The 16247-nt window shown below is 37.7% G+C and overlaps 1 protein-coding gene across 9 annotated transcripts in view; it reads right to left on the reverse strand.

Annotated features, from left to right (window-relative positions):
* The window catches only part of SLC4A4 (solute carrier family 4 member 4), a 429784-nt gene that overhangs the window by 88666 nt on the left and 324871 nt on the right, over positions 1-16247 (reverse strand). For all 9 annotated transcript variants that reach the window (XM_082390084.1, XM_082390085.1, XM_082390086.1 and 6 more), the window contains 4 exons: positions 12191-12278; positions 9828-9982; positions 9080-9193; positions 6924-7098 (listed from right to left, as the gene is read on the reverse strand). In XM_082390084.1, coding sequence (XP_082246210.1) covers positions 6924-7098; positions 9080-9193; positions 9828-9982; positions 12191-12278 — 532 coding nt within the window. The remainder of the gene's footprint in view (positions 1-6923; positions 7099-9079; positions 9194-9827; positions 9983-12190; positions 12279-16247) is intronic.

Raw genomic sequence — 16247 nt, forward strand, 5'->3', positions numbered from 1 at the left:
TAAGAGCAAAATTATCTTCTATGCAGTGTTTTTGAATTTTCCACAATGCATAATTATATCTTATTAAAAATAAAGCTACTTCAAAATAATTTCAAGCTAAACACAAAATAATTTTAGAATTTAGCATCATTTGGGATCTCCACTGCTGCCCAAATGACTATCATTTTCTGATCACCAAGAAAATAGAGTTGACAAAGGTCTTTCAAATTAAAACCAAAAAGGTTTCTGACAAATGAAATTTGGTAAAAAAAAAAAAAAAAAATTACTTAACTTCAATCAAACAGGTTTAATTCAAAACTTGTAAATAAAATGAAGTAAATTATCTAAAGTTAAAGTTCCTTCCAGGGAAAAGGATGACCAATATCCCTTGGAGGCAAGTAAGCAGTGCAGCACCCTTTACTTTGTCACTGAATAGACATTTGTTTTTTCTTACCAAAGCAACCTAATTGGATCATTCCGACAGACTATCCCCACCTAACTTTTTGAAACTAGAACATGTTTCTGGTACAGATTAACATGTCACCTTCTATTTCCACTTCAAGGAAGAAATGCTCAAAGTGCAATATTCGGATAAGGTGAAATTATTGTACAGTCCCTCATGTAGTAAAGCAATTATCAGCTGCTTTAATCCTGCTGTTACAAAGAAGTGTTTATCTTATCAAGGAGTATCATATATAAATAAGAAATGATACATTTCCATCTTGAGTAGATTGATCAAATATTCTCAGCACAGCAGCATGTTAAAATAAAGTCTCAAATTTGGAGATGCCAAATTTATATTTATAAATGTTCCCTATTATGAAACAAGTTCCCTTAAAATGTGCTCTGTTAGGCTCCATAAATATCACAAAACTCACACAATTCTAAAAATCTTACTGTATTCTTTTACTAAAAGGTTTGTGAAAATAGGATTATATTTACTCCTGAAAAAAATTAAATGACTTTCTTCACTTAGTCTTCCCTCTAGACTGTTCTCAGTCATTCACAATCAACAACGTCGATTTAAGTTAAAGCACTTTTCTGCGTTCCATAAAGCTCAGAAGAACAACTTTTAAACAACACAGACTTGCCATAAAGCATCAAAAAACTGTTCCTTGTATCAGTATCTTACCCATAGACTAAGCTATCCATAAATATTTGTTAAATCAACATTTAACAATTTAAAGGATCTAAATGAATAGGACAACCAAGAGTAGAAATATAATGCAATGAGTTCGCATGCATGGTCACAGAGAGTTTAGTTGTGAAAAAGACATGTTTTTAGGATAGTGAAGATAAAAGCCCTTGTTTACTTGACAGTATAGCAAGGGGAACAGAGGATTATTACAGTGGGACTTACTGAAAAGGACAGTTAAGAGAATTGCACAGTTCTCAGACCTCAGAAAGCCTATGCTCTAGTCCTTTGTCTTTAACTCTAAGAACAGGAAACAGTTTCAAGCTAGGGCTAGATCTCAGACAAATATAAGGTCAACTCTTGGCAAAGCAGTTCAGTTACTCCCAGAAGCCCAGGCTAAACTGTAATTGCCCACACTTAGCAAGGGATCCATGCATACCCACGCTGGAAGATTCAGTCCTCTCAGAGAAGCATGATGGCCCAAATGTATGTGGAAAGTTGAAGAATACATACAGTTATCTATGTTACCATTATAATTTGATTATATTTGGAGCCACTGTAGCCTCAACTGTTTTATTTTGAACACAGTTCCATGGGAAATGATCCATGTGGCTCCCAAAATCTGCTTCTAAAGAGGTGTGTGTACATGTATATACACAAACACACACATATAATGTGTGATACATATATCATTACATATATATGTATGTAATGATTACATATATGTATGATTATTAAATATATATAACTTTTATTATAATATATAATTAAATATATAATATACAAATATAACTCAGAATATATGTGTGCATACTAATTAACATATATATGCATATATATAATATATATACTTCTGCTCTGAAATCAATGCTTAAATGTAAATCCCTATCTCTGAGCAGGCAAGACCTCCTGAACAGAAGTTGGCAGAAGAGTTTGCTTAAACAACACCAGTGCAGTGACTCATTTGTGTTTTCACAACATGCTTCTACCCAGCACCCATGTCTATTTGTGGCCTCAAAATAAAGGCTATGTGAACCATCTCTGAGCTGCCTGCCTTTAAAAGCAAGGACACAGTTCTCAGTTGACTCATTTGAGCTGCCCGTGCTTTTCAGAATAACCCACTGCCACATTTATGAAGGCATGTGATATAATTTAAGATTATTTCAAGCTGTGCCAATGCTTTTCTGCTTAGCCTTGACCTAGTCTTTAGAAAGTCAAATTCACCCCCCTAATTAAGCCCACTACAAACCATTACTGGTATCTCTAGGGGGTATAAAAAAGATTGCTTTATCAACACTCTAGATTGTAAATACCATCAGAATCAACACTCTAGATTGTAAATACCATCAGAATAGGGATTCTTACCTATTTTGGTCATGTTATCTGTATCCCCAGCACTTAAAATAGTGTCTGGCACATGGTAGACACTCAATAAATATTTGCAAAGGAATGAACCAACCTCTGCCTTAGACCTGTGAAATAATAACCTGGGTCTCAGCACTAAATCCACAAAATATTTTGTTGTCCTGGTGTCCAAGTCAAGAAGACATCTACCGCCAGAGCATCAAAACCTCTGTATGTGTTATACAGATGGCCAACAGTCCCATGAAAAGATGTTCAACAACACTAATTACTAGAGAAATGCAAATCAAAACTACAATGGGGTACCACCTCACACCGGTCAGAATGGCCATCATTAAAAAGTCTACAAATAAAATAAATGCTGGAGAGGATGTGGAGAACAGGGAACGCTCCTACACTGTTGGTGGGAATGTAAATTGGGGCAGCCACTATGGAAAACAGTTTGCAAGTTCCTCAAAAAACTAAAAATAGAGTTGACATATGATCCAGCAATCCCACTCCTGGGCATATATTCAGACAAAACTATAACTCAAAAAGATACCTGCACCCCAATGTTCACAGCAGCACTATTTACAATAGCCAAGACACGAAAGCAACCTAAATGTCCATTGACAGATGAATGGATAAAGAAGATGTGGTATATATACACGATAGAATACTACTCAGCCATAAAAAAGAATGAAACAACACCATTTTCAGCAACATGGATGGACCTAGAGATTATCATACAAAGTGAAGTAAGTCAGAAAGAGAAAGACAAATACCATATAATATCACTTATATGTGGAATCTAAAATATGACATGAATGAACTTGTTTACAAAACAGAAACAGACTTGTGGTTACTGAAGGGGGGTAGGGTGGGAGAGGAATAAATTAGGAGTTTGGAACTAGCAGATACAAACCACTATATATAAAATAAACAAGGACCTACTGTATAGCACAGGGAACTATATTCAATATCCTATAATAAACCATAATGGAAAAGAATATGAAAAATTTATATACATATATAAAACTGAATCACTGAATCACTTTGCTCTACACCAGAAACTAAAACATTGTAAATCAACTATACTTCCATAAAAAAACAAGACAAAAGAAAAAAACACCTCTGTATGTTAAAGTACACACCCTTTCAGCTTTGAGATACCCTTCAACATATTAAATTCACCTTATTCCCTGGTCTTCAAAACAGAAACCAACAGATATACCAATCTAAGTCATCTACCATTGCAGGAAAACCTAATTTGATGACTATAGGTAAAATTTTTCCACATTTCAATACTAGGATATGTAAAATTACTATGTAACTATTGAGTTAGGTATGTGTGCACACACTAGTCAATTTATATTTATATATATTATTTCAGATCTATAAACTCAGTACTTGGATCTATGAACCCATTTACTAATAGCATTATTCCACCCAAAAGAAATTGATAATAGAGTACTCAGTTCAACAAATATCTATTAACGATCATTAATTTTTTATCCCTGTTTTTCAGTGTTTCTGCCACCCACTGAATACCAAATTGTAGCATTTCATCAATGTATTTCTTAAAGAAAAAAAGTCTTCAGAAATGAGAGGAAAATATGTCCATCACTATTTTCATTCAGAGAAACTTTTAAAATAATGAATTCACAGTTTCAGTGAAACTATCAATGGAAGTTACAAAATCTATTAATAAAATGACCAAACTATGTCTGGCAAATTGTCCTCATAGGTTTGAATTAGATACTTTGAATTAAGTCAACTCCCAGGAGTAACATCCAGCCAATGGTCATTTTAATGGACATCTTGACACACTGAAAGCATTTATATTTCTCCTAAAATCTTCAGAACCCAGAAAACAGCTTACTACACCAGCAACACCTTTCCCATAACACTTATCACAGAGGAAAAACCCACAGTAACTATTCATGTTACACAACAGAATCCTTTACTTTACAGAACTCACTCATACGGAAATTAATTCACCAGGAGGGATCACCAATAGACTTTAATAGATTTCTTCCTGTCTCAGATGCAGTGTTTTAAAGCTAAGTCTTATGAAATTGAAAAGGAGTTCAATTCAGTTTTAAAAGGTGATAAACTAACACATAAGAAGTGTCATACTGCCTCTATCTCAATGAGAACATCTTTGAAAAAAAAATGTGTTGAAAAATTATCTTCACAAAAAATCTCTCTATATTCTGAAAGACAGAAGGAGGTTTTGTTCTTGCCGCCCTCTCAAAATCACATCTTTCTTTGATTTTCTTAACGTGCGGCTGCCTGTATTATCTTCTTCATTCTGGCCTCAGGGTGCTTCCCCAGTGCTTTCTTTTCCACTTGTTCTCTTGAATGATGTGCTTTAGTTATTATTATGCTCTCATTTAGATGAAGAATAGCTGCCCTATTTGAATACAGATCAGATTTTATAAAAAATACCATTACTGACAACACTGTTACAATTTAATTTATTCATTCTTGTCTTATGAATGAGGAAAAGAAGGGGGAAACACCCTCTTCAAATACTTCATCTCTGTGTCCTACCACGCTTGGTTTCGATTCCCCATGCCTGGGGAATGTGCTTTCTGGCCAGAACAATGAAATTTTTTTTTAATATATATTTTTTTAAATTAATTAATTAATTAATTTATTTATTTATGGCTGTGTTGGGTCTTCGTTTCTGTGCGAGGGCTTTCTCTAGTTGCGGCAAGTGGCGGCCACTCTTCATCGCAGTGCGCGGGCCTCTCACTATCGTGGCCTCTCTTGTTGCGGACAGGCTCCAGACACGCAGGCTCAGTAATTGTGGCTCACGGGCCCATCTGCTCTGCGGCATGTGGGATCTTCCCAGACCAGGGCTCGAACCCATGTCCCCTGCATTGACAGGCAGATTCTCAACCACTGCGCCACCAGGGAAGCCCAACAATGTAATTTTTAAAATGTTAATCAGTTGCCAATATTTAAGAATCACCAGATTTCACGTAAGAAATCGAATTTTCAACCTCTCTTTGAAAATCAGAAAATGAAGGAATCCTGAGTGCACATTCACATGGGAACAAGCAAAGCCAAGTGGCAACTGCCCCCTTCCAATGGAGCAGGAGCTCTTAGGAGTCATCACAGTGCCCAGCTGGGACAAAGTCCAAGCCAGCCCTAGGAAAAGTCATGTGGGGAGTCCTCAGTCCCCAACTACCAGACATCCCAGCCTAGGCACAAGTCATGTGAGTAAAGAAGCCCTCAGGCAACTCCAACCTCAGCTGCCATCTCACATACAAGTCTACGAAGACCAAAGAGAACCATCCAGCTGAGTCCATCAAGCACCAAAACCATGAGAGAGAATAATAAAATGGTTGTTTGAAGCCTTGGATTTAGGGGTAACATCCTTTGCAGCAATAGATAAAGGCTAAAAGATAAAAGCTCTCTCAACAGACGAATTACAATTGTTTAAAGTAATGTCTCCCTTTTTGCTTGGGTCAACATAGATGTCATAGAGAGTCTCCATCTTAATTTTGTGTTTAAGCAGAAATCTAAAACATGAATGTGCCCAGGGGAGAAAACAGAAGTAGAAGAAAAGCAATCCTTTGGAATCAGTTGTATTTTTTTAAAACAATAAGCTGGTTGGCAGCACTTATGAATGTCACATAGGTTAAACAGTAATAAGTAGTAACATAGAAGGATGGAGTTTGAAAAGGGCTTGAATCTGGCTGTTTTCGGCCTCACTCACTACTCACTCAGCACCTAGCACAATACCTATTTTTCCCTAATGACTGGATCAACTAAGAGTAGTTTTGTACATATTTTTCTGATTATGGGAATTTAAAATATCTTCTCTATAGCTAAAGCTTCAGCTATTATTGACACAAAAGGAGGGTGAATGCCACCTGCAAAGTAACCAACACATTGTGGTTTATACAAAATAAGTTAAGCTAGAGTCCTACACAGCTTAACGAGAGGCAGATTCAGGAATAGGAAAATCAACACCTAGCTTTTATTCCTTAAAGCTGAGCTCTACCGATAGAGATGCAAATCCAATCTTGAGCAAATCACTCAATCGCTTGCTCACATGAAAAAGGAAGCTTACCAGGCATTCCCCAAAACTTGATATATCATCAAGTTTAATAGTATGGTCCACACATTCAAGGTAATAGAAGATCTTAACCTTATACCCAGCACAAAACTAAAGCAGCTGATATGCTTTTGCCCAAACAGAATTGTGTATCCTCATTTCCTTCCCTTCTTTTCCCCACTTGTGACTCAAGCCAGATTTCATCAAGCTATTTTTGTAATTACTAAAATGCTGGAAATACAGCAGCAGGCCAGAAGCAAAGTAAAATGCAGCATCTAGCAAAAGAAAGAAAATCATGCTGAGTAACTGAAAGGCCATCTGCTTCTAGCTGAGCTGTAGGGGTGAGGAAGGCAATCTGGGCTGTACTATTTGTGTCTTCCCCCAAACCAAACCCACCTGCATGTTGTCAGTGGCATCCCCAAGCAGTCCTCCAAAAGTGATAGCGTTAGTTACTGTTGCCAGATAAATGAAGAGAATTGCTGAAAGAGCCTGAATATTTAAAGCATCATAAAAATCACTGGCAAAAAATGGTGCTTTCCTCTTTATGTCCTTAATTAGTCCACCACAGAACCTGCATAGGGAGAAAGCAAACACGTGACAACATAAAATAAATTACCAGCAAATTAACCAAGAGATAACTTAGAGATAATTTAACCACAAAGAATTTGTATTTAAAGTGTTTGAATTAGAAGATACTCTTCAACCACTGAAGATAAAACCAGAAGACTGTGAAGAATAAATCTTCTTCTATCTGTCTCTTTTTTGGTCACCAGATTAGGCGTCAACATTCCCTAAAGACTAGACAATTGGTCTCTAGATGAGAATGAACTGTGTAGATGAATTAAATTTCTCACTGTCTGAAGAAAAACATCCAAAGGTGTGAGCAGATGATATAAGGCCCTTTATAATCTTGTCATAGCTTCCTTTCCAGCCTCATTCATTCACTCACTCATTCATTCATTCCACAAATGTTTATTGGGCATCTGTGACATGCCCAGCACTATTCTGGGTGCTGGAAAAACAGCAGTGAACAACACAGGAAAAAAATACCCACCCTCATGGAGTTACTTTCTGCATGGGGGAAACAAAATAAGTAAAATGCATGGTGCTAAAACATCAAAGAAAAAATTAAGTGGGGAAGCAGGTTATTAAGTGCTAGAGTGCTGTGGCTGAAATTTAGACTGGCCAGATCAGGCCTCCCAAGCAAGTGACTTTGGGGTGAGGATTGGAAGGAATTAAGGAAGGAAGCCATGCAGGTGTGTCATGGAAGAGCGTCCAAAGCTGAGACCTATCACATTCATCAGCAAGTCAGCTGACTTGTGCATCTGTCAACTCACCCCCCCCACCCCCCCCCCCACCCCAGAACCAAACCTCGCTCAGTTTTTCCCATGCTGTGCCTTCGGCCTACGATGCCCTCCCTCAGAGCTCAACAGCCCTCTGAAGTCTTGACCCTCCATTCATAGTTCAGACATTCACTAGGGGCTATCACATTTTCTCAGGATTGCCTGTCTAGCTTAGCTGCACTCAGTGCCCTGCTTCAGTTTTCTTGGTACGCACAGGGCTGTGCATGGTACCAGGCATGCTGCAGACATGCAATGCATTTAGGGAAGGTAAAATATGGAAGAAGGAAATTACAGTCTGTTTAATTAAAAAGTTAAATCCCGAAAATTATATCTGTAAAAAAGGAAAAGGATATTCCTAATGTAAATAGTTTGTAAAGAACTAGTCAGAAAAAAAAAAAATGGGGGAAAGAGAAGGTTCTACTCTCTATTCTTTACGATGGAAGAGGAGAGAAATAACATCCTCTTAATTTGGGAGAGAAACCCAAGTGGGTCGTCAGGGGAAGAAAATAATGTAATTTCATTCAGATTCAACTGCATATTAAAATGACTTGCTTTTGTGTTTTCAAAAAATCTGCAGTGTTTTTAAAAAGCCATATCTTCATAAATGAGTATCCTACTTAAAACTGTAGTTAACCCAAAATGAAATGGAGAACCTAACCATGAAGGAAATCCTAATGTAAAGAGATTTAACCAAAGCCATCTGGGAAACCTGAATTCCCCACTGCAGGCCCAGGAGATGGTAGCCTGGGAGTTACTCATTTCTGTAACATGTTACCCACTTCTGAGTAAATGTACCAGGGAGAGAGGGAATCAGGAAAGCCAAGTGGGGAAGACTGGCACAATACTCAGTCTTCCTGCAACACCCACCCACGAGCTCTCTAACACCCTCACTCATGGTAATACCTAATACCTTTCTCCCATCACAAAAACTCCCTACTTCTGCTTTATTTTGCCCCATAAAACCAGATCCACATTTCGTTATTTGCTCATTGTTTGTCTCCTACCACTATGAGGTAAGACCCATAAGGAAAGGGGTTTTTCTTTCATTCACTGCTGCATCCCAAGTGCCTGTGACTAACAGACCATAAATGTGTGCTGGCTGACCAAACAAACGTACAAACAGGTGAATAACATGCTGATAGAAAGATGAAGGTAAATTCAGATTGGAAGAGAACCTCATCATGAACGACAGACGAATCCATAAGTTACCTTCCAGTGCGCTGTAATTCCTCACAATCCGCATGTCCTCCTCCTCCGTGGCCTCCATCATGGGGCGTGTCCCCGTTCATCTGAACATTTTCTCCACCTGAGTACATATTCTTTCTAAGCAAGACAACAGAGCCCAAGAAAAGATTAGTTTATTTCATTCACCTGCCTCTTAGCTGGGTCGTGCACTAGCTAATAAAGAGATGGACCGAAAACCCTTTGGGAGAAAGATAATTATTTCCGGCTGCCATCCTAACAAACAACTTTTGAAGTGTTCTGTTGAGAGCCAAGACAAATGAGTGGATGAACAGAAAGTTGAATAACTTGTATGTTGTATAAGAGGGAAATTGTTTCACCTGGAAAAACACAGATTTCTAAAAAATGGCTTCTCCTCAATTATCTCATCCAATTTCGTAACCTCTTAAATCTACAGGGAGTCATCTTCAGTAAACGAATCTTTCCACATGTACAAGGAGTCCCCGAAACAACCCGAAAGAACCTCTACAATGTATTCCAATATCATAATCTGAGATCTCTAATTTGTAATCACTAAAGAATATCACAACATATAATATTCATTTTATAGTGTCAACGAAATGTCAAACCAAGGCACATGTGTGATTGATTTGAGATAATACCTCAAGTTGAATGGAAACCTGAAAATCTCAGGGCGGTTGGCTGAACCTCTTTCCTTTTCTAAACACAACCTCCTTCTCAAGGATGAAAACTCCCAGTGGCCTGAAAATCTTACCTTTTGTCAGATGATGGAAGACTCTTAGGGGGCTCTATCCTGATCGCTGGATCCCATTCCCCGGGGGGAAGGACAATGACTTCATCTAGGAACTCGTCAATGCCAGCAATCAGGTCCTGCCTATCTTTCGCTTTATAAGCGATGTCATGGAACACCTAAAGAATAAAAAGAGATGTGCTGATCCAACAAGAGAGCTCTCCACATGCCTCACATCGTGTAGAGCCTGAAGAATGCAATCCATAATCCACTTTAACATTACTATAACCATAGCCTCATATTTGCTATTGTTCAGCTTACCCCAAAATATTTTGGTATTCAGATTATGAACCCAAAGAATATAGGTAGAGGTATGAGAAAACAGCTGTGTTTCTTTTATATGATTTTTTCTATCAATACCATAAAACAACATTGCCTTTCATCTCCCACTAGTATGTACCATTACTGATATAGTTGCGATGGAAGCCAGATGAAAATGGTTTAGAGAAATATACTGAAGATCATTCCCCAAAATAAAAACTACTGTGCCAAACCAATGCTTATAATTCAAGAAGGGTAAGTTCAAGCTGATTGTTAAGACTGAGTTAAGACTCAGACACTGCAGCTCTCAAACACACAAATAATGTGTGTTAAAGCAAAGGGCTTTAAGTAGGTGATCATCTGTCTATGTTTTAGCAAGGCAATAACTAAACCATCCAAGGCAGCAAATGTTCTATGTCTTTTATGCAAATATCCGAAGAAGGAGCTTCCAGATGTCCATAATCCTCTTTGTCAATCGCTCCATTCCTCTAACCTGGTTGATGATCTGAAAGTCCTTTACACATAACCTAAGACTTTCATACCTCGTTAAGTCAAATTCTTTAGTCTCCAGGAGAGAAGATGGCCCTTATTTGATACCCTTACCTATTCTTAAAGATCGCTACTAAAAGTCTCTTCTCCTCAATTAGAATTTTTAAAAGCTATCAAACAAATAACACCAATAGTCTGGGGGTTGTGGGGTTGAGGGGAGGGCAATACAAAGTGCCAGCATATCATCTGTAGTGGACACAATTGGCCACAGCCTTATTTTCTCTTGCTACTTCCCTTAGTAGAGGCCGGAAAGTCGGTCACTTTCCCAGCCTACCCTGACGATAAGGATGGGCAACTCTTACCCATGAGATTAAAAAAGAAGGGGGGTGGGGGGTAGCTTTCGAATACCTGTTAAAAGAGACAGACACAGCTAACACTTCCCTTCCTCCTTCCTCCTGCCTTGCATACAGATGACGTGACTGGAGTTGACGGTAGTAGCCATCTTAAGACCACAAAGCAAGAGCCTTGGCACTTGATTTATCATTAAGCAGTTAAATTAAACCAACTCCAGCAACCACCTACCTCCAAATTTCCTCATATGTGAACAAAATAAACCCTAAATTGTTTAAGTCACAATAAGTCAAATTTTCTGTCATTTGCAGCCTAAAGCATTTCTAATTGATACATCTTAGGAGGAATCATTTTTTTAAAGAAATCATAAATATGCAAAAATAAATGAAAGAACCCACTGAGATGCTTAGTTGCCTCAAGGGGAAAAAAACAGCATTGCTATTCATCAGTGCTCCCAGATTAAGTAACCATCTGGTAATCACCAAATAGAACTGCCATAGCTAAATGCTCTATTCTCCTCTTAACACATGGAGAAGCTAACATATCAAGCAATGAAGCAAAAACAAAACATTCGGGAAAATAGTAAGCTACAAAGACTCAAAAGCAGAAATTAGTGATCCTATATTCTCATAGTATTTCTCCTCCTATGAGACCAGTTTGGAGTTTCGTCATGTCTACAATGTGTGTAATGACATTCAAGCTATTAGGAGAGTATGGTCATAATTCCAACGTACTAGATGCTCTGCAGTAACAGTTGCTAATGCATTTTAGTATATATATCATTCCTTCCCACAAGATAAGAAAACCACAAAAACAGGTACTTGCTGATACCTAAGGGAAAAAATGCATTATCCATTTTATTATGCATTATTTTACAGAACCCATCATTTCTGAAACAATACAGTATATGGGACACTTGAGTTTCCAGAATTAATATATTAAACATTTTAAGAGATTAAGTTAATACAGTGTCTTGAACCTTTTCAATAATATTTAACATACCTCAGTTTAGAGGAAGAAAGGAAAATATGACTTATTCTAACATAAAATTTATTTTTTGAAAACTATCAAATGCAGATGTCAGCTCATTTGCATGAACGACTGTTCCTCATGTTTTAAGAAGGTTGGTAACTACATAATTCTAACTGAATAAATTGTGACAGCCAACTCACAGGATGAAAACACAAGTAGGACATTCACAGATCACCATCTTCCCGATTCCCTACCTCGTCAGACATCAAGGTGGCAATGGCTCTGCCAATCTCATGGTAGGACTTGGCTTTCCCCTTAGGACCTAAGAGAATGAACAAGAACCTAATGGAAGAGGAAAGAAGCAAAGGCTATAACACACATTTCATCAAACTCAGTACACATAACACTGAGACACATCTACCCTAATTCATAAAACGGTTAGGTCTAGAATTCATCTTTAAAACAAAGGTAATATTCTTGCTAATATGAAAGATACTCTTTCACACTGTTGTGAAACACAAACTGTTTTTCATTTATTTGGAAGCAAGGGAGAATTTAGCATGGAAACCTGAGAAGCTTCTTCACACAGAAGGAAAGGTTCACTTTATGAGTCATTCAATCTTTCTTTTCTAAACTTTCTTCTCTCTCCCTTTCTTCTGACTCTCAGAATCTTTGGAGAAAACCCATTAAGCACAGTAACGAGAAAGACTTAGTACATCTTCAGATTTCTCTGACTTTTCTTTACCCAATATGGGTGATGACAAATGATCCTCTCCATATTTTTAAGAAATATTTCTACTCAGAAGTGGCTGGGAGTCAGCAAAAACCAAGTCTTCTACAAGTAAGCCACATGCTGACAGCCAAAGTAAAGAAAGAAAAATATGAGAGAAATTCAAAATAAAGCACCATGCACAGTTAAAATTCTTTCGTGGGCGTCAACAAGTTTCTTTTCCAAACTTGTTTTCTGGATAATGCACAAAGCACTGTTCCACAGTAAGCAGGTCCTGAAACTTGCAATAATGAGCTTATCTCCACTTAAGTTCACCCCTTATCATGTTGGAAGGAAGCCCTCACTGATCATAAGGGCAAAGATGCATGTCTCAACTGGGGAGTAGGAAACCCGGTAAGTAAATGAATTTAAAAACATAGACAAAAGGCAACACTAGATAAATCCCTTCCTTGCTTATTTATGATCATGTCTTACCTAACATGGAGATAATGAGGACAATAAAAATGATCATATCCTATGTTTGCACAGCTTTTTAAAGCCTGCAAAGCATTTCACATTCACACATCATTTAAACTCCTACTAGCCTCTGCAATAAGGACAGGTATCTTATTTCCATTTAATGGTGAAGAAACCTAGGTTCAAGGAAGTTATGGATGAGCCCAAAGACTGTCCCTAATAAATGACAGAGTAGATAGATAGGACTTCTTACCTCCTGTTTTTTTCAGCACACGGTTCTGCTTAATAATACCTGCCCAACCTATATACCAGAGTTGTGACTTCACAGAGAAAAGCTATCCAACTATGACTTCCATAGGTCACTCTGGGGAAAGATGTTGTGGATACTTAGCTGAAGACAAGAAACCTTCGGTAAGATTTTATGGGACCAGGAATAGCTTAGGACTTTTCTTAGTGAAATTTTATTTTTTACTAATTTATTCATATACCTCACTTTAAATAAGAAAGGACTGATAGTGAGCACTCTTCAAGGTATTAGGGTCTGTTCCCAAATGCCCCTGAAGAGGTAGTTCCCTTTTTTCATCATAAAATTCAATCCACAGAGTGAAGAAAAAAAAACCAAATTGAGAATGTAAGAAGGTAAATCTGGAAGTCTGAATACCCATATTTTATACCAGAATAACCATAAAACCATTCAGTATTTATTTGCTTAGAAACCAGTTCTGGAGTGGAGCGGTACACTCGCTTTCAAGTGTTATCACAGTAGAAGAAATAGCAAAAGCAATCAGCAGGCGCGAAAGTCTGTTCAAGTATGAAGGAAGTCATTATTGGAGTTGGATTTTAGTTCTTCTAACTAGAACTTTTCTTCTTTTGAAGCTGGACCTAATTTATATACCACTACATACAGTATTATAAAGTGTAATAGACCAGTGGTGACCATAACATTTATTATAGCAATAAACCCAGCATATGAGAGCTATAGTGTTTTACTAACCTAGATACAAAGGTACAATTCCCCTTTCCTGGGTAATGTGATTTTTATTTTAAAAAAATTATATATATATATATATATATATATATATATATATATATATATATATATATATTCTTTAATGGAAACCATCAAGTGCCAAATAGAAATAAAATATTACATATCAGTTAAAATTTTCACATTACTCCAGGCAGGAACCATTCAGTAAATCCATCTCCTTAAAATGATATAGAGAGGAAATCTGGACATCGACAAGTAGCAGGAAACATCACCTCAGGTCAAGAATTTCATCTGTAGGAAAGCAGACCCTTAAAAAGCCTCTAATTTGAACTGCACTGTTGAAATGGGGATGAGAGATCTGGGAAAACTAACAACACAGAACACAACTCACCAAGTTGGAGTTCCCTCTGCCTGAAACATGTTCTCTCCCTTTAACCCTCAAAGAAGCAAAAGCTGTTACAACTTTTATGATAGAAGTACCTCTTGCCAAACTCAGCTTTTATAATGTACTGAAAACTTCTTTCATGACTCAAGCTGTTTTTTGTCAACGGACAGATGTTATTTTTAACCAGAAGCTTTTTTTCTTTATTAACAAATTAGAGTAAACATCACATTTGTGTGGCTGAAAGGGCACACCCCCTGTTGATGGCTTGGGGGAAATAATTTATGTTGCTGAGTTGTTTTTATTCACTCATAACTAGAAACAAGTCATAGTTAGAATTTTTAACAGTGCCTGGTTGTCTCGAGAATCTTCATGCGGCCCTTCTACTCTTATGCGCTCGCTTTTCCACACAACTAATTGTGCCTGGGGAGGGTGTCTCTAGCATTCTCCACAACAAAAATCAGTACCAGATGATCTGTGTCCAGAACCACTGGACTATACTCACATTCACAAAATAATTATAGGCAGAAACAGAGCATAATATCAGAAAAAGAGCCAGCCTTCCTAAACCACTCAATCTTTTCAGAGAGGATGTGCACCCCCATCCTTCCTGACATATCACAGCTATTTCTAAAATAAACTCAGTATGTACCAGTCCTTTACTCCCTTCTTTCAAAACAACAGTGAATCAAATAACCCAGTACTCATATTTAGTGGCTTTGGAAAAATGTGGCTAAACTGTACCTTCCACAATAAATTCATGAGGACCACAAGCCCACCGTAACCAACCATATTACAGTGAGCAACTGGAAGGTTGTTACACAAGACAGAACTGAACTAGCAGGACCTCCATCCCAATTCCTCTAATACAATTTTTTACAGTTTCGACAATTAGGCACGAACAACTGCTTTTAGGCAGATCGTTATTTATAACATAAAATATATATTAACTTACAGTGATATAAAGGGGTAATAAGCATTCTAATTTTTTAGAGGGCTAGAGCTCCCTGAATAACTATTTGCCTTAGATGTGAAAATCAAGGTCAGAAAAGGACAAACTGATCAGGAACTTTGATTATTCTTCACGGGAAAACGCTCAAGTATTTTATTCCAATCCATTCTGGATATCTCCTTATATTTTCCCTAAAAGCCTGGCCTCGGAGTCAGAAGTCTGCACTGGTAGTGAATTGTCCCTGTGCCTCCACCTCTCAACTATAAAATGGGAATTATGTTCATCCCCATGTGGCCCCTATATATGACCGAGTGGCAGCCTCTATGGACAGATGTAAGATGATAGCAAGCAAAGCGTCTGCAAGATGCTAAGAAAATCATAAACATATCCTACCAAGTCACCAGAGATCAAAGGACAGAGTTTATTTGCTTTCACATGGATGGCAAGAAGGGCCCCTACGTGGAGAACATCCGCCCAGTTGGGAGGAGTCCAGCTGCAAGCAGAAAGCTGAAATAGATCAAGCCAAGAGCAGGGCAGATAGAGAAACTTGTGAACTCTACACAAAAGGAGCAGCTACCGCCACATTTCCTAAAAGATGCACGGTAGTAATGCTGTTTATGATAAACAGTAATAATAATAATAATAAGCAGAAGAGCCTAACATTCCTCCACCTTCAGAAGGAAAAATGACCGTTGTTACAGGATGTGCACAGACACAGACTTCTCGGGTCTCCCTGCAGGACAACAGGGTGGCATGCGTGTTAAAGCACATGGCTGAGTGCAGAGGCGTCCTTCACAATG

The sequence above is a fragment of the Balaenoptera borealis genome (genome assembly GCF_965194805.1).
Source record: "Balaenoptera borealis genome assembly, chromosome: 4".
In the NCBI taxonomy this organism is placed as follows: domain Eukaryota; kingdom Metazoa; phylum Chordata; class Mammalia; order Artiodactyla; family Balaenopteridae; genus Balaenoptera; species Balaenoptera borealis.